The 23782-nt window shown below is 43.8% G+C and overlaps 1 protein-coding gene across 5 annotated transcripts in view; it reads left to right on the top strand.

Annotated features, from left to right (window-relative positions):
- Positions 1 to 23782, top strand: part of TMEM131L (transmembrane 131 like) — a 77738-nt gene that overhangs the window by 9828 nt on the left and 44128 nt on the right. For all 5 annotated transcript variants that reach the window (XR_005265401.2, XM_027456642.3, XM_027456639.3 and 2 more), the window contains exon 4: positions 23057 to 23128. Coding sequence is in view for 4 of the 5 variants with exons in the window: in XM_027456642.3 (XP_027312443.1) it covers positions 23057 to 23128 (72 nt within the window). In the remaining variant the exon portion in view is untranslated. The remainder of the gene's footprint in view (positions 1 to 23056; positions 23129 to 23782) is intronic.

Here is a 23782-nt window from a genome sequence, read left to right as displayed (position 1 = left end):
CAAAACGCCAGTTTTTTGTAAAGAGCTGGTTCAGAGGTGAATGGGAAGTGGTTGATACAGAGATCCATAGGTTTCCTGTTGCCTTGAGCGAAAAAGGGTAATTGGCAACTCCTTAATTTCCAGTCTACAATTCCGGCCTTTCTGATTGCTTGTCTGCTGCCACAGGTTGCTTTCTGTCTCTCTGGATCAGACTCTAAAATAAGAAATGATGGATAGTAGATACATGCTGGATGTACTGCTTCAGGCCACAGTCTTTAACATGTTTAGTGATGCTTATTTGGACTAGACTGTTAAAAAAGCTTCATGTTTCCTTAAAAATTGTTTCTTGTATTTGCATGTGGTCAGTGAAAAGATGCTCTTCAGAAGAACAGCTTTGGTTCAGGGTGTTAGAAGAAAGTCAGTGACAGGTGTTGACTGAAAAGTCTCTTTTTCTTCCTTCATGATGGTAAATATTCACTTGCTGCAGCTGGAAGTTAACAAATTTTGAAGATTTAAGTGCTTACTACTTTATTATGCTTTTGCTAAAGCAGCAGAGTAAGTCAAAAGGCGCAGTTAAAGGTACAATGCTATTCAGTGATATATACAATGTTTTTGATTTGTCTAGCTTTCTGCATCCAAGAAATACATTGGACTGTCAAAACCAAAAAGGAAATATGTTTTAGTACATATGACATTCTTAATCTGTGGTTTTGAGGACTCCGGGGGAGGGGGAGTGGCTTTGAGAATCCAGTTTCCAAGCTGATGTGTTAAATAACAGTTGTACTGGGTTGCACTCAGTAAAACACATGGAGCAAATACTGTTGTGTACTCCGATTGTGGCATGTAAAGAAAGAGAAAGGAGAGAGAGACGGTAAGAGTATGGTGTGTAATTAGTGAGAGGACATTCTGCAGCCTTTAACCTGAAGCATTTTTTGCTTTCAGTAGATAGGTATCAACTAATAGGAGAATTACAGGTATGATCCAGTGAGTTAAGTCGTGCATTGCTGCTTGACTTTAATCTCCAAGAATCTGACCAGGGGACTGCAGCTGCTCACTGGTGATACTGGTCTCAGGTGGGTCCCTGCTGCTGGGATGCTCCAGCCGCTGGAGTCACAGCTGGTGTCCAGCACTGTCACCTCTCCTGATTGTGCAGTGGCATTGCTCCTCAACCCACATTTCTTGCTGTCTGTGGAACCAGTGCCTCAGACATGGAGGACAAATGGGAAGGTAAAGATAGGACCCACTGCCTTTTCCTGGTGTTGATCAGTGAAATGTTTAACATCACTGAGGAAGAATAAAGTTGGTGATCTGGACAGGTTTGAATTAACATTTGGGAAGTCCAAGGTTTACCATGCGACAGAAATGCAGACGTGGTGAACAAACTGCAAAATTACTCAGGTGGTCAACACTCCTGCAGATACCTAAGAGATGTAGAGATAATTTTTTTTCTGCAGTAATTAGCCAAGCTTTACCCTACAAGCTTGTACGTGGCAATTTCTCACTGGCCACAACTTCATCCCTTCTGCAGTCGAGAGGCGCAGATGAGTCTGGCACTGAGGGCTGTCTGTTAAGTCACTTTGGAAAGCCAAAAACTTGTGTGTGACTCATCCTTCAAAAAAGCCTGTGATCTTAGTGCCATAATATGACAGTCCAGTTCTTGGAAAGTAATGGCACGGGGCTGGTATTAAGCTTGTGAGCCAGATAACTAGCTTTGGTGGTGGCTGACTCGGGAAAATAAAGTTTGAAAAATAGCTTAGGATCAACCCTATTTTTTCTGTTCTACTTCTTACTGAAAAGGGGGAAAAAAAAAAAAAAAGCTTTTGAATCAAAACAAATGTCGAGATGTAAACAAAACATTATTTTGTGTGGCATTTGCTTTTTAAACATTTTTTTATTAAAATTAGTATCCATTGAGAAATTGTTTCAGAAGGAAAAGCTGAAAAGTCATTTGGGAATGTCAGTGTATGATGCTAAACTGTTCAAAAGGCACCATCCTAAAGCAGTGTTTTCAACCTAGGCTTGTACCAAGTAGCACTAATCATTTAGATTGTCATTAAATTTACCCCTGCAACTAATTTTTCAAATACTTTGTGTAGGGGAAGACTTTTCCTGGCATACATGCTTGGTCCTATCTCGTAATACCGAGAATTGCTTTTATTACATTTTAAATTATTTTGAACTTTTTAGAAAGAATCAGGCATCCGTGCATGTGTATGTACACATCCGTGTCTATTCACGTATATGTCTGTATATATGTATAAAGATACGTCTTCTTGGGAAAAGGCTTTTTAGTTGCCATTGCGTAAAATAACACACTTGTACAGTATGCATAGCATGGGTGTTCTCACTGAATTGCACCAAAAATACTTTTGGTATTTGCTAACTTTTGTGTTTAATTGATATGTCACTGCTGTTGTATCTTACAACTTCACCAAATCACCAGGGGACCGTCATTTTTTAAGCTCTATTGGATAAAACTTAAAAAAATTATTCTTTCATAAAGAAATGAATGTAGAAGTCAGGGAGTGGAAATGAGATGCATGCATCTACCTTTAATGTTTGGGTTCCCTGTAGGGACTGAGGGGGATAACTTGAAGCTGGAATAAAAAAGGCTTGTTGGGGAAACTTGTTGGAAGGTTGACAAAGTTAAGGGATCTCTTGTAGATGAAGAAACAAAGGGTTTTGGAAGGAGCTATCAGCATTATTCCTACTCTGTTAGACTTCTGCCAGGCATGGCCAGGGTGGCATACTGAACTCTTGTTTCTTTAATCTTTTTATCTCTGATTTATGTGTTGTAATTCATTCACTGATGAACTTTGCCTTGATGAACTTTGCATTACGTGCTGTTAGGGACAGCTGCGCTCCTTATGTGCATTGCTTCTTCCAAAATGCCGCTCCTTTTGCAATTGTGTTGCTTGTCTGCTGACACAGGGAGTAAAAGACCTGCTTTTTTTCCCCCACTTCATTGCATGCCAGTGCTGTGTGCTAGCAAATGAGTCAGCTACCCATTTATTTATTTACTTCAGAGTCACTTTCAAACATTTCTGAAATGAGAGCAGCAGCCGGGCAGCTGCGCTGTTTCAGACCAGGCTGAGGAGCTGATGCCACGGCTGCTTCAGAGCTGGAGCTAGAGGCAGATGAGGCACTCCTGCTGCATCTTGCAAAGATCTGTCAAACTCCTGTCTGCGGCACGGCTCCTTTTTGACCCTCACTGGAGTGTTTTAAAGGTGATGCATCACCAGGTTCAATTTGTCTTTGACACACTGCCGCAGTACGCTGCCATACATCTCAAACGTGCATTGTCTCTTTGAACTTGAACCAAAAACTGGTGGGGTATGAATTTGAGCCTGTTGTTGTGAGCCCTCGTGACCTGAAAGATGCCCGTCATCAGGACAGTGAGAGCTTGACCTATACATTAGGTTGTACACTGACCTAGAGGGGACTTCCCCATCTACGGGTGGCAATTTGACTTTGAGAAATGAAGGCAGTCTTGGTTTAGCAATTGAGAATTAACACTTGTGCTTTCATATGGTTTATGCTGCTTTGAGAAGCCATGCAGGCTGTCTCTCTCCCCGTTTCTGCTCTGGCAGTGATGGTCTCCTCCCAGCTGGGGCTGTGAGGTTATTGTTTGCACAGAGATCAGTATTTCTGAAGAAGCTGTATTTGTGCTGCTGGAGGAAACTTTCTTGCCTGTAATGACCCATTTGAAACGGAGAAATGAACCGGGTTTCACATTGTGGTGACCCATCTCTTTCTTTCTTTCTCTCATTCTCTTAATTTCTTCCTCATTTTCTCTTCCCACTTTCTGGCTTTCTGTCTCTTCCACAGATCTTTTGCATATCTTACTATGACAGCGTTTCTTGCTTCTCTTAGTTCCTGTCCAGGCCATGCCTGAAATGGTTGCAGTCCCAAGCCTGCAGAGCAAGAGAAAGAGGCTGTCTTGCCCTCTCTGTTTTCCCTGTACTGTCCCCTACCTTGTGCAGCTCTACACATCGGATCACAAGACGCCTCTGGATTCAAAGCACTTCTTTGCTTTAGCTTTTGCAAGGTTAACATCAGCCTGGGATTGTTCTCCGCTTCCCTTTGCAGCCGTGGCAGAAGGGTGCGTGTGGTGTGGGGGCTGCCAGAGGCTGTTCTTCCTGCAGCAGTGTCAGCTGCAAACGTGCACAACGCTCCTTGCTTGGGCTCTTCCTCTGGCTGTGCTGGACCTCTGAACCAGAGCTGTGTGTGGAGGCTGCGCTCCCCCAGGGGACAGCATCACCACCGCGCTCCTCCCAAGGAGAGCGGGTTTTTTGGCAAGCCCCATTCCTCATCCAGGCTCTGGACCTGACCTCTTGGCTTGCTTCTGCAGTCTCCTCTGTCCTGTCTTCCTCTTTCTTCCTGCTGCCTGGATGGGTGTTTTTTTTTGTTTTTTTTTGTTTTTTTTTTTTTTTTTGGCTAAGCTATGCATAGCCTGTGTGTTGGGACAAGAGTCCTCTCCAAATGTGTGATCTTTGTGAGCACTCCATAAGTCAGCCTGGTACCCAGATGTCCTTCTTGTCCAGCTTAACCTGCCTGCTTTTGGAGAAAGGGACGTAAGGGCACCGTGTGTTTAGAGAGGGGGGGAAAAAATAGCGAAAGCAAACAGCTGCTGTGGCACGTTTGTCATTGTCTCAATCGTAATCTCTGTGTCACCTTCGCCCAAGCATGCTACTTCTGTAATACACCTACTTCAGGGTAGGAACTCTCTTCTTATCCTTCTGCTTTTACATTTTAATACACTAATAATGAACTTCACATGAGTGTTAATCTCAAGATAATCCTTTTGATTTGTGGGCAGTGGGCCGCAAAAGATTTAGCTTTATATCTATAAATTTATTATTTCTAAATAAGGTTTGCTTCCCTAATAGCTGCTGTTCAGTTCTCCTTAAGAGGGCTTAATTCTGAGTAATTTTAATCTTAGCATTATGCAGTTAAAAGATGGACATTTGGAATAATAGCCCATTGTCAGCAATCTGAAAATTGACACCCCATAAGCATGTGGAGTCTTATTTTTCCTGCTGTTACAGATTTGGCAAATCATTCCAGAGTAGAAAAAATAAAGCAGCTTGTTGGCTTTTGGGAGTTTGCAAACAATCCACTCGTGAATCATCAGGGCCAGCATGTGGGCTTGATTTCAGTAAGTTGAATGTGGGGTTACCTGGAGTGTCTCCGAAGCAGTGTGGTGAAGTGTTAGCGGGCAGCGCTGTTACCTTCCTCCCATCTTCCTGGAGAGTCAGAGGTGATACAGCCCAGCTTGTAACACTGACGTATTTCAATTTGAATAGGAAATGTGCCCTGGGAAAGCAGAGTTTACACCCTGGCTGTGGGTCCAGGTGGTGACTTGGAAGCAATCGGGTGAAGGAGCCTTTCCGGTCATTTTGGTGTTTGCCACGCTAATGTAGGTAGAAACATGGACAGGAAATCAAAACAAATGTCATCACTACTGCTTTCGGTTCAGTCTTGGTTATAAATTCAGGCCTGAGTTCTGAACTGTTTCAGTTGTGTTGTCTTCATGTTAGTTTTGATCCACTTTCTTTGGCAGCTGCTTAGGGCAGAGACTTCTTTTGTTGTGGTGGCTGTTGAGGGACAGCCAGCTCCCCCTTCCTGATGGGACAAAGCAGTCCTGTCCGTGTCAGGGGCAGGACAAGTCTATCAGATACGGTATTTGCATGTGGCGGTGATGTGTGTTGGTGCTTTTGCAGGACTCTGAGTACTCACTGCAAATACTTGCTTTGTGTGCAAGAGCGTGCTTTCATCAGGTAAGCGCCAAGGAGAAGTGTGGGGGCAGCGTGATTAATTTAGCTGCCTGTCTTGTCCCCTGAGGGGCTCACAATTTAGATATGTCCAGCCTGCTGCCTGAGGTATGGAAGCTGGAGAGCAAAGCCAGGCTGTGTCAATGGTTGCTGCTTCTCTCTCTCTCCAAAGCGATGTATAAATAATGCTGCATTTTTTTTGTCCTGATAAGTTGTAGAAGGTACAATGGAAATGCAATTAGACAAGGCCAACCATTTTTTTGTACACTCTGCAGAGCTTGTTTTCTGTAGAACAAATGGGCTTTATATAAGCTTTAAACACAATAATTTCTCAGTGAGAACCTATCGCCTTGAAGTTTTGTGCTGAGAATTCAAAATAGAGCAGTGCTCTCCAAGAGGATAGCGAGAGCCCTCGTTTTTTTTTGTTGTTTGCAAACCTCTTGACTTCTGACAGCTCCCTGTCTAGTACAAGGCATCTGCTGCAGTACCCAGTGAACCAGTAGTCAGCAGTTTCCTATCTAACCCGCCCATATACCTGAAATCCACAGACATCAAAATTAAGAAATGTGAAGTGCAAAATAATGGGTTTTGTTACTGCCTGTAAAAACTGACTTTTACAGTAAAAAAAAAAAAACACCCTGTGAAGACGCATGAAGAAGCTGTAAGGGCTTGGACGTAGAAAGGAGAAAGTGAAAATAATGCAAACCATTCAGTGCAGTTGAAAGCTCAGGGTGTCTTTCTCCTGGTTCTTGATTTTCTTGTGTTTGGGTTAGAGGTCGAACTTTGTGAGAAAGAAAAAGTTATGTTAAATACTTGTTCACAACAGCATTGCTGCTTCAGGAAACACGAGAAATAAACAGCTCTATTTTGTAAGCCTAGCTTGTTTAGAAACTGTTCTTTCAGATGATGGGATGATGGCTGATGATGACACTTGCAATCATGTAGCTGAGCCTTCTTTGTGCATGATGTCAGTTCATTTGCATTCCTAAAATTTGAAGCTGATCTGGACTTTGGAGAGGCTTGTACGTCGATGGAATGATAATTTCACCAACTTCACTCTACTTGGGAAGACTTCCAGAAACCAAGTGGTATATGTAAAGAAGAAAAATTGACCTTAAGTTAAAATTGATCTGACGTGAATTTTTGGTATTTCTTCTGTGTATGTAAAGCATTATTTAGTTCATATATGGCTGTCCATTGTTCTAGTATTTCTCTCTGGCACCTGGTTGTTTTCTTTGAGAGACTGAAGGGTAATCCGTTTGTCAGGTATCTCAGCAATGATGAAAATAAGTTACCTTTGAATTAGAATGGATAGGCAGCCTCAGCTTCACAAAGTGGATAAAACAAAGTAAAAAGTGAGCAGTTTCTATTCTGCTTATCTAAGTCTCTGCTACTATCTGTCTTGTTGGTAGCACATGTATATTTATCTTCTGAGTGGGACTTTCCCAGCTTTTTTTAAGTCATGCGTGAATGCTGATATGTAATCTAGTGGAAAGTTAAGTCTTATTTTACTGCTCTTTATTCCTCTCTGTGTACTCTGAATGCTGTCATGTTTTTACACTGCAGTTCCCCCTCCACCTCCCCCCCCCCCCCCCCGATTTACTGGGGTTCTTCTCCCTCTTGCAAGAAGGTTTGAAGTGGAGTTGTTTTTAATAAAGAGCCTTAGACTTCTAGTAGCTTTAGGGACCAGGTTTGAGCCACTTGGAACATCTGTTGTCAACTCCTGCAGGATTTGTTCAGAGCTGACAGTGTTTGGCAAGCAGAGGATCCAAATGTTAGTGCCTGATGTCTTTAAAGTTTGTTGGTGCGTTGAGGTCTCGACCTTCCTTGTGAAGCTGCTTCAATTGTTTCTGCAACTTTTGCTTCTCAGAATTAAGCCATAAATTTGCCACCTGGCATATTCCTTCCGCCGGTGCCTCCTGCCCTGGTGAGCACTTCTGAAGAGCTCCTCCACAGGCAATACGTGGGTTTGGTGGGATCGGGCAATTCCTGCAGTGCTAGGGCTGTAGGTGTTTGCTTCATACTAGCAAGAATGAAAACAGGTTTGGCAGTCACGTATCAAAGCAAATTTTAGGCCATATGCACACAACTGTATGGGCTTGAACACCATCCCTAGGCATTTGGGACGTGGGTCCACAAATGAGCAGCATGGTGCTTTGCCGTGGGGAATACCCCTGGAACAATGAGCAGCTGTGGAGACTTCCTTGACTCCGAGCCAGTGGTCTTAGTGCGATGTGTTTAGCACTGCAGAGAGAGAAAAAACAGATGTGCTCTTGTTTTTGTACTATTTGTGAGGAGGATCCTCTGTGTGGTGTCCAAGGTCTCGAGGTTCCTCTGTACTGCGCTGTTTTAACTCCATAGCCGTGGTGCTCTTGGACAAAAGGTGCAGTTTCCCCAACCAGCTGACAATGTGCTTGTGCACGCTTCTCAAGGCTCGGACCTGCTGTCTGTTCTGTGTCCAGCCCGCTATACTCAGAGCAACGAAGTGCACCACGTCCTCAACAGCTTCCTTGTAGAAGCTGCTAATCCCTCATCTGTCTCAGACAGGGCGTCCTACAGACAGGTCGGGTCTGCGTGCACGTCTTGCTTGGTTTGGAGGCCATCCTTGCATATGCTGTGGTGTTATCAGCTGTCGTTGCACAACGGGGCTGAAGCCTGAGAGAGCTGCAGGATAGAAGGCAAAACTGGTTGGGTTCTGTTAGGCAATTATTTGATGTGATACGACAGTTTTATTCAAGGGTAAATTGCTGTAATTCATTAAAAAATGGTTATGTATGGCAGAAGATAAAAGCAGTGATTCTAAAGTTTAAAGTAATTATACTTGCCTGAGTGTTGCTGCTGAGGCAGTGCTTAGGCTGTGAAGATGTACTTTGGAGGAATTCTGGAGCTGTGGACGCTGGATGTTGTTCTGAAGGGCTGGCTTGTCTTTTCTGGGATTAACGCAGAAATTGCCATGTGAAGCTGTTTACTCTCTGCTTGAGAAGTAGAACAGTCCACAAAGACTATGTATTACAAACATCTGAAATGTAAAAGGTTTGTGCTTTCACCCAGAGTGAAATTAGGGTCCTGCTGAAGCTGTGGCCCAGCGGCTGGGACATTTTTGGTGCAGCCGGGCATCAGCCCCTGCCCCTGGGCCTGAAGCAGCAGTGGCTGGAGCAGGGCCTTAGCAGCTCACTTCATGCAGTGCCACAGATCCCCAGTGTTTTGGAGCAGCAGTGCTATCAGTGTTAATAAATACCACTCAGCATCATGAATGACCCAGGAGGTGCAAACCCTGAGGTGCAGCAGCCCTGTCCCTCTTCAGGGAGTTGCTGGAGGGGAGCCGGTGCCAGAACCTGTGGGGCTGCAAGGAGGTGACAGCCAAGTAGTGGCTGATGGGGGAAATCTGCTGTGTTACAGGGGCCCCAGGACACAGTGGTATTGCTGCCACTGATGATAGTGTGGTGTCCCATTCACTTACAGTGCTGTTGTGGCATTGCCCATCTGCTGCTTGAGAGCAGGTCAGCGTAGAAGGCGTTATGGTGACCAGGTTGCACCAGTCAGGATAAAAAAAAATAAAATCAAAACAATGCAAGAACAGGCAAGGTTCACCCCCCACATGACCTGGAGCTGACACTGAGGAAGAGGCAGGACGTGTCCACACCACGGGTAGGTGATCTCAGCGGTGGTGAAATGCCCGCCTTGGGCACCGACCGGGGACAAAGCTTGAGGTGGTGGAAGGCTGGTCTCCTCTGGCTCCTTCTGTAGTGTGTGTGGGGGAAGAGGTTTAATTCAGCTTCTTTGAGGTGCCTGTGGAGAGGCCTGTTTTTCCCATGCCTGCGGAGGGAGGTGGGAGGGACAGGTTTCCCAATTTCAGAGCCCGAGGTGAGGGAGTGCTCTGCTCCCATCCTGGTGGAGCCTGCCTGCCTGCCACTGTCCCGTGTGGTTTCCCCTTGCAGGACAGGACAAGAAGCCAGGTGAGGTTACAGCAATTTTTCCGAACCCTCAGCATTTCTGACTGGCCCAGCGAGCCTGTCCTGCCCACTTGGCTCCTTCTTTCTGCAGAAGCTCCTTGTCCCACAGCCTCCGGCTGGGGCTCGGAGCAGCTGGCTCGCTCGCTGAGGCAGAACCGTGCAGAAGCAGGAGGCTGCCGTCCACGCATGGCTGCACAGCTCAGGAAGGGCTGGGCCACGAGCAGATCGCACGTGGTGCTGGTGAGATGTCCTGCTTCTAGTGCACCTCCGGAAGCTGCTCAGATGTGATGGTGAGCCTGGAGTTCAGCAGCGGGGGAAGCATCAGGGGGTGATTGCTGGAAAGATGGGCATTGTGACAGAAGAAATGGTGGCGAAGGTTGCGTAGGGGAAAAAGACCCTGCAAAGACAGAACAGAACAACAAAAATCACAAAAACACCAAGAAAAGAAAAAAGAAAATTACTGAAAAAATGTCTAGTGAATGAAGATACTGGTAGGAAGGGGAAAGATGAAGGTTAGCTTATCTGAAGTGATAGACAAAATGATAAGGCACAACAACAGCAGATAGCAATCTGGTGATTAAAGGAAAGGTAGACAACAGCAAAGGGGAAGTGAAATGAAAAAAAAAAAAGGGAGTGACTGATTCATAACTGTTTGTACCATGTGTAACCACTGCTGTTCACATACAACGAGTGTGAGTCCGTGCAAAGCTGAATCGAGCCTCCCCTCTCTGGCAGTCAAAAGTGTGCAACTTCCCGGCTGTGTGTGCCCTCCGTGTAGGTTACTACACAAGGTACAAGTTGGACCTCATGAGCATCATCATAGGTCACCTCTTACCTTGTGTCTACAGATGTTTTTTATGTTGAATTGCATTGTCGCACTGACTGAAGCTGTGGCGTGGCATTTTACAATTAAGGTCTCTGCAATAAACATAGCACCAATAAATGGTAAAGACCTAAACAAAGAGATAACGAATGCGTTAACCTTATAAGCATAAATGTGTAATTCCTGTTTTTTTTTTTTTTTTTTTTTTTTTTTTTTCTGGGGTTGGAACAATGAAAAGCATTGCACTGCCCTTAGGAAATGAGTAGTCATGTAATAGTCATGTAGACCACGTTTTGCAGCTCCTTTTCATTTTGTGGCTTTACTGAGCCCTTTCTGGTTTTGTGCCTGCTTGCCTGCTAGTGCTGCGTGCCATGTGCATCTCTGTTTTGTGTCTAAATCTTGATTCCTGGCAACTGGAGGAGGGTGGGGAGTTGAAGGGCCTGTACTTGACCGACTCCTTGACCCGTGCTTTACGTGCTTTGTTGCTATTAACTGCCTTTCTTCAATAGCTATTGTCCCATTTCTGTCTTGGTGTGCTCTCTTTCATTCACGTCCTTTGCTGCAAGCCTGCTGCCTGCAACCCATGAGGTGCCTGCTGCCTGCTTAGGTATTTCTTTGGCCTATTGGTGACCTACTTTCTGGAGCATTTAAACTCTTCTTTTGAAAAGGAGGCATTTCTGCCCTTTGTCAGTGGTCCCAGTGTTGCTGGGATAACGTGCCTGATCCTGCAGATGCTTGTAGCCACTCTAAAACAAACACCACCACCCCCCACTGCCATCCCCATGCTTTCAGTCTTGCACAGATTTTTTTTTCCTCCCCCTTCTTGTACACAGTGAATGCTTTCTGGTCACTGAAGCGGCGGGCTGCGTTTTGGTGGGTGCGTTGTGAACAAAACCAAACTTTTTTAGCATACAGTATCACTGCTGAGTGACAGGAAGAAGCCTGTTAGAGGTTGAATGCATTTGCTTTCGTTCTCTTCTCAAAGTGGTCATAATAACAGGTCAAATGCTACGGGTCCCTCGGACTTCCAGGCCCCCTGCATCGAGCCCTGCTGCCTGCTGTGGGCATGTGCTCAGGTGTGGGTTCCCAGCTGGGCCAGGGATGTTCACATCCCTGCCACCTTGCAGAGAAAGGAGCAGTGAGAGGAGCACAGCCGAGCATGTTAAATACATCTTCACGCCGCAGGGAAGGCCATGGTCTGTCAGATAGCAGCTTTTCCTGACGCAGGGAGCTTGAGAAGCTCCATATTAAATAGATTAATTTGTGGAGTGTGCAGCAGCGAAGCACATCCTTTCTTTCACTTGAAGCAAATTTCTGGTTTTTGAGGATCATTAAGACGTTAAGAATAGCTTTACTGATTCTTTGTCCTTAGAGACAAAAAAAAAAAAAAAAAAAAGCTGTGCTTTCTGAGGCTTGCTCCTTTTCCCTTTCTTCTTGCTGACCATAAGGAGTTAAAAGCGATGGGCTGACATTTGAACTCTGTGAACTCTGATTAGCTTCTTGGCTTTGAAATAAAGGAGGAAATACTAGAATCTGGGGGGGGGGGGGGGGGAGGTGAGGTCTTAATATAGTACTTGATTGCAATATATATTTTTTGAACTGATACAAAGTACCAAAAGCTGACTTCCTGCTGTTTTTTTTCCCAGCTCATTTTTAGTTGTACTGTAGGAAGCGAATGTTAGCTTAAAGGCTCAAGGTGCCCGTTGCTGGACATCAGAGCTCCAGAGGTTGATGTACCAGCTATACCATAGCTGAGATTTTTGGTGGTAGATGTTTCATTAATAAACCTGTGAAACGGGGTGCATTTCGTATAGTTCTGCTTTCCTTCTTAGTAGAGTGTTGCATCATTTTATACATCAGAAGAAGCTGGCCCAGAGTATGTGCTGTGTGTTGACTTCAACGCATCCCAGATGTTTTGTTAAGGACCTGATAATTCCTGCAATAAGCATTGTAATTACTGATCCTAGTAGTGACCATTTTTTTGCTAATTTGGATTTACTGGTGTAGTTGTTTTTCATATTGTATGTTTTTTTTTTTAACAACATAATCTAATAAAGTATAAATATTTATTAGTACTTAGGAGTAGGTCACCAATATGCTGTTGAGAGTGCTTCCTTTTATTAATAGCACTAAATCACGCCACTGTCTTTCCATTTTCTATGCCATGACCGCGAGCGCTGAGTGACACAAGACAGACCAGCAAGCTGGGTATTTCAAAAGGTTGCATCTAGGGGAATTCTGCAGGCTGTCTGCGTGGTGCCCTGCCGCTGCAGTGGCTTCTTTGCTTTAGGTCAAAATGTGGAAATGATCTGACGCTGTGGAGGATTCCCCTTTTTCTGTCCGCAGAAGGGGGTGTATGTACTTGGAAGTGTAATTGGAGTCTTATACGGGGAGCTGGAAAGCAGAAGCTTTTAATTTGATGGTAGGTATAGATGACTGGAGCATTGAAGCGTACGGATGAAGATGAAATTGCATAGTGCAATCAGTTAATAAAATATGAATGAACATTAAAAGTAGTCTGCATTTTTTTTTTTCACTAATGAAATTTTAAAAGGTGCTTCATGAGAAGAAAATCAGTGTTGCTGGAGAAAATACATATCAAGCATGATAAGTAATATCATGCAGTGCTTCTGTCAGATGCTGTAAAATCCGGTAGGTTGCTGCACCAGAACAAAAAGCTTTGTCAAGTGGCACCAGAAGAAGGAGAGAGAAGCGAAGATATAACACGTCACAAGAACAGAATGATGCTCTGGGAGATGGAGAGGTGGTGATTTTGGGATGAAGCTACTTTTTCCATGTTGCGGTCTGGTTACTGGCTCATGCTTATCTTTCACTTTTCTCCCCAGTGAGGTTTTGTAGTGACCATGGGGTGGGGGAGCGGCATTTTCAGCTGCTGCTGGAGCCTGCTGTGAGTGGAGGAGGATTGTGTAATCGCAATTTCACTCTGCGGCACCGTGCTTAAAGTACCTTTAAGAATAGTGTAGCCTTTCCCTTTTAATTTCTTTCTCTTTTAAATTGTATTTCCACAGTCATGTAATACAGCTTGTGAAAATGCTATTTGGTGACAAAAAATCAGATATTCTTAGGGAACTCGTGTATGTTGTTGAAGTTCTGGATAGCTTGCACATGCCTGAGGAAGTCTTGCATGAAGTTTCCTCTGCTGGCAGAGAAAATTAAGATTTTAATAAGCCAGGCAATCACTAGCAGCTATAACTTTTCCCTTATGAAACTGAAATTAACATAGCACAGAGAGCTGGGCTTGGTGCGTTACTCTAGCAAAAGCATGGTGAAAGGGTTTTGAAAGAGGTGCCTGTATTTGTTTTCTATGAGGACTGCTCAGTGTCCTAGGAGTTTGTAAATGTTTGCTGCCTAATCCATCTAAACGGTGTAGTGTTTGTTTTTTCCCCAGTAGTAGCATTTGAAGCTATCTGGCTTAAAGTTTATACTTTTTGCTTAAATATTTGGGCTGTAATTCATGAAAGATAGGAGACGTGCAGTCCAGGCTGATGTTTTCCACTTGGGTGTCAAAGCTGGATTTTGCAGCTTTATATGGCATCTCATCCTGCTGACTTTTCCATGGCTGCTTTTCAGGGGCAGGTGGTATCAGTTGCATTGTCCAGACCAAAGGCAATAAATCAAACCCAGATTTTTTAGAAATTATGTTTATTTCTTAAATCTTGGGTCCGCGCTTGCTTGTAGTTGCTTAGTTTCCCTTTTTAGTTGATGTTCTTTTTCTGCTTCATGGGGAGAAAAAAGGGGAGGGGATTTTTAGTGCTTACCAGATGCAGCGTGAAAATTTCTTATGCGCCTTAAGGTCTGCCATGCAAACCTTAGCTGTCTTAAAGGATTGTGCTCGTTCATTATGAGAAGAAACTAAAATGCTCGAATTAATGAAGAAACAGCAAGAGACGGCTACTGCAGGAAGATTATCACTCTTAAATATTAAGCAGGTCAAGCTTATCAGATAGCACAGAGCTCTTTCATGCATTTTGCTGAACTATTCTAACTTGAAATGGTTTCTGTCAAGATGGAAATTTTTGGCTGCAGCTGTAAATAGAAAAAGGAAATGGTTGGGTGCAATGATATTTAACAAGAATGTAACTTCCTATTACTCTGAGCTTTGCAGCCCCATTGTATTTCCTGTCAATAACCTCCCCCATTCTCTCAGACCAGAGAGAGATGTGTTGCTACATGGGATAAATACTGCAGCGCCCTTACACATGAAAGTGAAACACTTTAAGTGGTGTTGCTGCTGAATTGACAGAAATTGGCCCTTTGCTGTTGCACCTAGGGAGATTTTTGAGTGAGATTATGTGCTTGATAAAATTAATTACTCAGTAAAATTGGAATTGCAGTTGATACATTCAAAGGCTGGACTGGGACCTCTTCCTTCTGTACTGTTCATGGTCCCTCCTTAATTTTCAGTTTTGAATTTCAGCATCTTTTCTTCCCTCGTAGACACTCTCTGCAGGAAGAGAAAATGAGTTCATTGGTATTTTAAAGCAAATTAATTAAGGCAGGTGTCATAGAATCAGTACTTTCTTTTTCTTGATTCTCTGTCTTCATTAGATGCCTAATTACGTTTGTACAGGATGATGCTTAAAAGCAGTGTTTGCCACTAAAATCTGCCATGGTTTCAGTGTTGTAAGGGCAGAATTTATTATTTAGCCTACCTGGTGTGCAGAAGTGTGCGGGAAGAAATATGCTGCCCTTAGGTACGAGGTAGGTGAGCATGTGGTCGACCTTTTACCTTTTTTGAGAATCTTTTGTTCTACCTCCTTCACAGGGGTGTGCTGTGTAGTTTGTTTGCTTCCAGTGAAATGCTTTGAAAACTGGGTAGGGAGCAGCCATTTAAATGTCACGGTATTTCCAGTGCAAGACTTGCAGCTAGAGTGGCTCGGCTTTTAGCCTGAGAAGGTGCTGTCCTGGCATTGTACAAGCCTTCTCTTTTTGCTAGGTGTTTCTGTGTACTCTTTTTCTCTCTTGCTGTGTTTTCAGATGTCTGAAAAAGACTGTGAGCAATGCATCTTGGCTTTAAAATGTTTCTTTTTTAGTTTGGAGGCTCTAGGTAGGAGCTGGGATAATCCGTGTTTTTTTCAGAGGCACAGAGTCCTGTAGCTCCTGTTGAAACAGTTTTGGGTTGCGAGTGGTCAGCCTTCTTCAGAAAGACATTTATTTATGCCTCTAAAGTAGACCAGGGTGAATTCAGGTTTGTCTTCCTTAATAGTTTTTCATTAAATCAGATGAACACAAGTTAGCATCTTAGAAATGGTTTGTGAGCTTAATGTCAGGCTCTGAAGAACAAACCAGGGTTGTGCAGGCAGTTCTACGATTTTGGAGGATTTGGCAACTGCAGGGTAAGCAAATTACTTGGGGGAGGAAGAGAGGGAGAGTGGATATGGCTAAAAAGCTCTGAGGTTTAAAAAAAAACAACACACACATATGAACTGCCTTGTGCCTTTGGGATTTGTGTTTTTATTTCACATACTCATGGGCTAGAAGCATTCTTTAAACGGAACTGAAATACAGCATTTTCTCATAACCTCTGAATTCCAGGACCTGGTAATTCAGGATAAAACGTCAAGAATGCCTGGGCTTCTAAGGGAGCTTAAGTTTTTGTTTCATTAGGCAAGTGACTCTTTTTTTGTTGTTGTTTTCTTAACTTAAGAAAATGTGGAAAGAAGGTAAATTAAAGGCTTTATTTCAGAGCAGTTACCATCCTCTTAGGTACTTAAAGATCGCTTTCTGAAGTATTGCAAAATGAACAAGCAATTATTTCATTGTAAGAAGAAAAAAGGAGCATGAAGGTAGGCCTTCTGCCTGCCAGGATGCTCGGGCTTTGCTGGCGGTGACGGAGATGCTTCAGAGGAAAGTGTTTGATGTGTGTTTTGAACAAGTGGGCCCAGTCTGCTCATCCAAAACAAATAACTTCAGATAGTTCTTGACCTGGCTGAAACAAAACATCTTCTTGTGTGTGTGTCCACGAGTAGTTTCAGGTTCAGTTTAGGCCCCACAGGTACATGAATACCTGATTTTTATGCCTGATTCCCTGACTACATGCTGGAGTGACCCGTGTTGTGCAGGAACCTATGTGGTGGTCTCCGTGAGCTGAGCTTGGGGCTTTCAGGATTTTGTGCCCTTTGTTTTTAAAAGCAATTGGAAAGCCAAGCTTAATGAAGTAGCTCTGAAGCATTGCTAATGCTCTCGGCAGCACCACTCTGCCTTTTCCAGAATCTCTGCTCTTATTTAGTTGTTGAAGCAATTGTCCAAGATGCCTGAAAGACACAAGCTCCCTCTGGACCATCTCTAGAGAGCTTCGGTTGTTGCTTGAAATCTGGGTGGCTGAAGGATTTTGAAAGAAGAGGTTTCAGAAAACAATTTCAAGTGAACTGAAGTCATTGTAAACTCATTTCTTAATTTAGTACAGGTTTCATTTATTTCTGAAGTTGAGGATTGATTTATGGGAGAGAATAATTCCATTCTGTTGTTAAACACGCTTTATTGTGCTGCTGCTGCTAAAATATAAACCGCACAGACATCTGGAGAAGAAAGCCTTTTCTTTTCACCAAGATATTCATTATAAGATTTCATGTCTAACTGCTCATCTTCTCTGTTAAAATTCTTCACAGGTCTTATTCTGATTTTTATCATGGCCTGCATTTAACTTTTTTGGACGTTTTTCAAGGAGTCTGTTTGGGTGTGAGGACAGGGAGAATAAACAGATTTGTGTCCTTACATTCGCATCCTGTTGAGAAATGAGACTTTGTAAGCTCTTTACCGTCAGATCCTATGAGCTTGATCTTTACAAATTTGATACAGTTGTGGTTTTGTAATAAGTGAAAATAAAGCAGCACTGGCTTGGCTAGCTGTTCTGCTAAGAGCTTCTATAAACATTATTGCAGGATTTCACAGGAAGGTGAGCAAAGGTTACCCAGAAGAACCACGAATGGCAGTGGGAACCGGAGGCTGGAGGAGTGGAGACTGTGCGTAGGGGCTGCTTGGCAGTAGTGAGGAGCGGCTGGTGTCTCTCATGTTTCTCTAGGCTTACCTACCTCTTTTACCTCAGTACCTTCTAAAATAAGCCAGATTGCAACTTCTGGCTCTATGCTGTTTTGCCAACTTTAGAAAAACACCAAGAAAAAGTTTTGACCTGTCTGTCCCCTTAAGTCATGACTCGTGGCTGTAAATCATGGGGTTTGTTTTTGGAGAGAAGTTGTCTTGTCCATCCCACTGATTTATTTTGGTTTAGCTCCCCTTTCCTATTTTTAGCCAAGATAGGTGAAATAGCAGGCCTGCACACAATGTTTTTTGATGGGTGATGCCATTTTGGCCCTTCCTGCCTTCCGCGCTCTGAAGTCGGTCCCTGACGTCCGTGGGGTAGCTCAGAGAACAACAAGACCACCACCCGTCTTCCAGAGACAGCACAGCGCTCTTGTAAAGCGTATATAAAGGAATCCTGACGACAAATTGCCTGTCCCCAAGCATTCAGAAGCAGTGAGTCAGTCCTCCCCCTCTTCCCTAAACAATGCAGCACTAAGAATAGCGGAGGCTGTTTCGCCTTCTAGGTTCTCAGTGCTTAAAGCTCACATGTTTGTTCTTTTACCTGCTAGGCATTATTTCATTTACAAAAATAAATAACCCGTGATTTTTGGGGTGCTGAGAAGAGCACATGGTGGTGAGGACATGGGGAGCCAGGCGGGAGCAGCGCTGCTCCAGGTGCCGCAGCCTGCAGAGGACCTTGCCTGTGAGCCTGGTAGGGTTGTAGCAGGGCAGATGGGTTTTCTGGTGTTTTTTTCTGCCATTAGGAAAGATGGTAAGTTCGGTGGTTGCAAAAAAACAAACAAACAAAAAAAACCACCCCATAGTTAGAAATGTTCCAGGTGCTTTTTTTTTTTTTTTTTTTTAAGAGCGTTGGCTTGATGATAAATGTAAAAGAGAAAAGAGGAAAAGAGGAGCTAGGTGACCTGACAGACAAAGTCTTTGCGGAAGACTTTGGTTCAGCAGCTGCTGGGATCTGTTTCTGTATCTGTGTTAATTCTCCCTTAACAATTTATTCATTTGTCAACACAATCTCTTCCCATCAGCTGTAGTCAGCACTACTGAAAGTATTTGGGCTCGGTTGTTTCCATATGTGTCAATCTCCTCTTAGTCTTTTTGTTTATCAGGTATAGTCTAGAGTGAATGAGATTTTTGAATTTTGTTTCTTTGCTTCAGTTTACATATAAAAATGGTGCTTTCCTATACAGCACGTATATGCTTTTGTATCTCAAAGCCTCACTCTGTGGGTTCATTAGTATTCATACATGGAACACATGAAGTGCCAAAATGCCAAACGTAAAAAGTTGGATTTTATTGTTATCAATAAAAAACAGCATAATTCTACTTTAGCAGAGTCACTTAAAAGGACCTCTTGCATGTTAAAAATCCAGTCCTTTTGCCTGCTGTTCCCAAGAAAACCACAAAGGAAAAAAAACAACAATAAAATGCCCTGCCTCCTTTGTTTTTTCTCCATATGCTGTCAACAAAGGGCACAAAAAGGAAGGATGGGGAAAGTTCACTAAGTAACGGTTATGATTATTCCATCTACAGATGTTGCTTTATGAATCATCAGATAATGTGGTTCCTAAGGTAATCTGAAGTAATCAAAGAAACAAGGGCCCAAGGAAGGTTTGGAGGAGCTGATGGAAGAAAATGAGACATTGGGGTAAAATTCTATGCACTTCTGCTTAGCTGCTGTTTATTCTGTGGATTGCTGGGTTGTTATATACGTGTGTATATATAGTCAGAAGGATTAACTCAGTTTTTGAAGTTTTCTAAAAAGAAACAACTTGTTCAGAGTAGGTTTGGGCTTTTGTTTGCATTTTTAGGGGGTAAGCACTTTTGTTCTGTTTTTGGCCTGTGAAGTGTGAGTAATACTGCTATAAAGAGGTGCACCTCTCGGGTCCACCCTCTTCTTCCGCCGAGGAGAGTGCCTGCCTCTTTCCATCTGCCCTGGGTGACTGTGCTGGTCCCTTGCCCACCTCCCCATCCCTTCAGCTCTTCTTCTTTCCTTTGGAGATTGATGATTCAGGCTGTCGGCGTTTTCAATTCGTGTGGTGAGGTTGGGCTAGCCAGAGGAGGAGGAAGGATATTGAATTGTCAGTGGTGATGGAGGCAACTAAACTACTTCTTTGATACAAAGATGAGTACAAACCTAGCGGAAACTGCTCAAGTGCCAAAGCAGTTGCCAGAAATTCCCTTCGCTCTTTCATTTTCCTCCCATTTCCCTTCAGTTTCATTCACTTGAGCTTAAAAATGTCCCCTGAAATTTTAGAATTGGCCCATTCTGTCAAAATGTATCATGTAGAAGCTGGTGTTCAGGTGGTGAGCCTGAAAAAAACTGAGAGATGCCCCGAAGTGGAGTGTGGAGCTGAGCTGTGCTAGACAGACTGCTCAGCGTGGTGCTGGCTGCCTGGAGATGGCAATGGAGGAGATGGAAACCAGGCTTTCTCCTCTGCAAAGGGGACTTTTTGCTCCACATTTGTTGTTTCAAGACTTCCATTCCTAGGCTGATATTTGTGGGTCTTTCCCAGGGCTGTAACGTTCTCGTGAAATGTCCCGTGTACTTTTTTGGGCATGTAGTCTGCAGCCAAAAGAGAGCTTTTTTGGCATAACTTAAGGTGAATCCATTTGTGAGATGAGGTTCTTTAAATGTTCTATTTTAAAAGTGACTTCAACTTCTAAGCATCTTAATAAATTGCCTTTGAAACTCAACTTCTGTGTGAGTTCCCCTGCAGAGGTCTGGATGCGTTGCATTGAGCTGGAAAGGCGGGGATGCAGAAGGGTGTTGTGCCAGCCTCTAGCTGGCTTTGAGAGACCACTAACACGTTGGAGAACCTCACTCCTGTCCCTTTCAAGGGACAAGAACTCCTGTCCCTTTCTCTTCATTACGGTCGGCTTTAAAATGCATATTGGTGACTTGGGTGTGGAGGGCAGAATGGCCCCCTGCCCATTACTCCTATTCAAATCTGTTGTTTTCTCCCTTGGGGAAGGGAAAAAAAAAATAAATCGGAGCTGGAAAACGGTAGATTTCTCTTTCTGTGAGTCCTGCCGTCGAGTAAACTCAGCTCTCAAGTTAGGTTCTGGCACAGCTTCCAGCTGCTGATAAGCGCTGCAGACGCCCTGGAGCTGGCCACTGGGCAGGGTTATGAGCACAGCGCCGCAGGAATGTGGCTGTTCTGCTTTCGGGGCCAGGCTGGGGCTTGGAGCACTTCAGCAGCTCTCGTGGGGTGCAGAGCAGAAGCTGGCTGTCGTGTAGCCAGGGTCCCATCCCCGGGGCTGCTGGGGAGCAGTGTGTGGAGATGCTCGGTAGCTCCGTGTAGGGATGGCTCTCTTCTGTAAGAAGAGTGCTTGTCTGCTTGGAGCTGAGCTCTTCCCTGCAGGGACACTGTGTGGTAGGGGTGAGGCTGGATCCAGGACTGCTCCCAGCTTTTGTGGAAGAAATTACCTCCATGGTGGTGTGCAGAAGCCAGCTCAGAGCCTGTGGAGTTTGTTAGCTGGACCTCCTGGGTCCAGGCTGCCTTCTCCAGAATGAATGGGGTGCCGGCGCTGGGATCCCTGCTGCTGCTCTCATGGGGCTTTTCCTGTTTTGTGGCTAGAGGGCTGGCTGTGGTTGTTGGCTGAACAGCAACCTAGCGCATTTTGAAGAACCACTGCTATGTCACGTCCTTGTTCTCCCGAACTCAGTGAAATGCAGTCTCCTGCATCCCCAAAGCGCTGGGTGCCTGTTGCGTAGATGGAGAGGCAGAGAAAGGCTGTTGCTGCCTGAATTCCCCAGAAGACAGATTAGTAAGTCTTAGAGAGCTGCTGATGATTACACAAATTGGCACAGAGGAGTATTCGGCTTCTTGTGCTTCTTAGCAGAGGTTTTTCAGGTGTGAGAAGATATCTCAGTAGTATCTTCAGGGTGCTAAAAACCTAAGAAAAGTGATGAGGAGGTTCAAGGTGATACTATATACATATGCTGTATGGCTTAGCTTTTATTTTGATATATATATGCATTTAAATATATATATTTAAGTACCTGTAAGAAACGTGCTTTCTCTCAAATGTCAGGGACTTTTATTTTAGTGGCAATTTTGATTTATTTATGTTTACAGCAGTGTTCAGACTTTCCTTCTGGGTATGTCCTGGAGGATGACTTTTGGATGCCTGGAAGGTGCTAGATGCTGTGGGAGCAGGGCAGGAGCTGGCTGGGGGTGGTTGGAAGGAGATTCAGTCATGCACTCCGACTTCATAGTTCTGCATAATTTGCTCTTACATTATTTTCCAGCAATTCCCCAGAAACACTACCTGGGTGTATCACATTTCTCCCACTACAACGGCAAGGGAGTTGACTCCCTACTCTGAGAAATGTTGTCATAAAAGTTGTGGGTTTCATAGTAATAAACCTGATTTTCCCTGATTGGTAATAAATTATGATGGCTGTATTGGTTCGGGCTATAACAACAGAATTATGTAGGTGCTTTAATATATAAAAGGTGTAATGTTACAGAACTGCATTTTTAAATTGGGACCCAATTAACTGCACTACCGCATGTTACGCAAAGCAGCTGGATAACAAATGAGACCACAATCCTTCCCTCCCGCCTCAGACTTGCCCTTGCTAGGATGCTTATTGGCATCGCCCAGCAGTGATGAGCCTGGTTCCGACTGCTTCTGGGGAGGTTTTCAACAGCATGGTGCGCTGGGTATGTAGCTGTAACGAGCAAGTGCTGGGCTTGTTTTTCCACCACTACGGCTGTTTAGGCTTGTGGAGAACACGTTTTAATTGAGAAAGTGGTGAAGGTGCCCTGGGATTTCTGTCTACATTAAGGGCATCTCGGCTCATGTTGAAATAAGCTAACAATGTGCTAGAACCGATGGGAACTTCATTGTAAATGTTCCTAGGGCAAAGGAAAGATGATGATGTGTATGTTTCCACGCTCTTTCTTATTCTGTTCTGCTTATAAGGAATGAGTTGGCTTTTGTGTTAAAGCCAGCTAGGCAAGCACTTCCTTTGATGTCAGTTTTTCACAAGCTGCTATTTGCTTTTCTACCTGTGCATCTCTCAGCTCTGCTAGTACAAGTGCTTGTCTGAATGCCAGGTAGACTAGACGGGGTGATCTGCTCCGTGCTGACATAATTTTCATTCCTCAGGACTCTCTTAAATGACTTCTCCATGGCTTCCTACACACCCTTGTAACCAGGTGAATCAGTATGACTGAGGGGACACCTTCAAGGAAGGGAGGTTGTTCAAGACAGCATTGCATCTCGAGTGAAATGCTTATCAAGCTGTGCTTTTATTAGCGTGAGCTTTCCAACATGTGCTATTGTACAGAAACCTTCGTCAAAGGTCATTGTTAAGACAGAGAGAAGAATGTATGAAAAGGTTTGGAAACGGCATATTTAGGAATACAAGGACCTGCAGCCTGTAATGTCTTCTTTCCCTGCTGCGTATAGTATCATGTGCACTAAATATTAATTGTCTTCTTTTCTTATTTTTTCAGCTTCTCAGCAAAGATGCCTCCAAATGGGAAGGCCTTACATTTTCACCCTTCAGTCCTGCATTTTGGAATGCAGTAAGTGTCTTGCGTTATTGTTACTTCAATTAATAATTAAGTGGGGAGGAACAACTCTGTTGGGCTGTGTTTGGGTGAAGATTATTAGCTGAGATCATTCCATCCTCTGAAAAAAAGAGAAATAGTAAGTAATTGCCACGGAGTTGGAATCGTTTTGTACCTTGAGGCACTTGGTAAATGAAAATTAATGTAGTTTTAGAAAGGAGGAAAAAGGAACTGGGAACTGTAACGCATTCTGGGTAGATACTGAAGAGAAGGGCCTTCTCAGGTGATTCTGCATGTGTGTTAAATCAGTTCCTCATGCTGGTTGTTCCTTTCTTGGAAAGTTGCCTTTCTAGAGGGGGAAGAGCTTGTTGCTACCTTTAGCTTTCAAAAGTAAAATCCAGAATACCCAAGGCAAAACATACTGGTAGATTACTTGAGATATTTAGTTTTCTTCTAAGAAAAAACAAACAAACAAACAAGCAAAACAAAAACCCCAACATTTTAAAATGATGATTTGTCTTCTGTCAATAACCAAAACAGAAACACTGTACCCTTGTGAGTTAAAGGAATGTTTCAGAAGATGTATATGTAAGCTGCTGGTTTTAAGATGCATTAGCTAACTCACAAGCCGTAAGAGATCATTGTTTTAGCTGACAAAACAAAAAAAGA

Source organism: Anas platyrhynchos, chromosome 4, assembly GCF_047663525.1.
Source record: "Anas platyrhynchos isolate ZD024472 breed Pekin duck chromosome 4, IASCAAS_PekinDuck_T2T, whole genome shotgun sequence".
In the NCBI taxonomy this organism is placed as follows: domain Eukaryota; kingdom Metazoa; phylum Chordata; class Aves; order Anseriformes; family Anatidae; genus Anas; species Anas platyrhynchos.
Note: the sequence above shows the minus strand (reverse complement) of the source record. Positions and strands in the feature narration are given on the sequence as shown.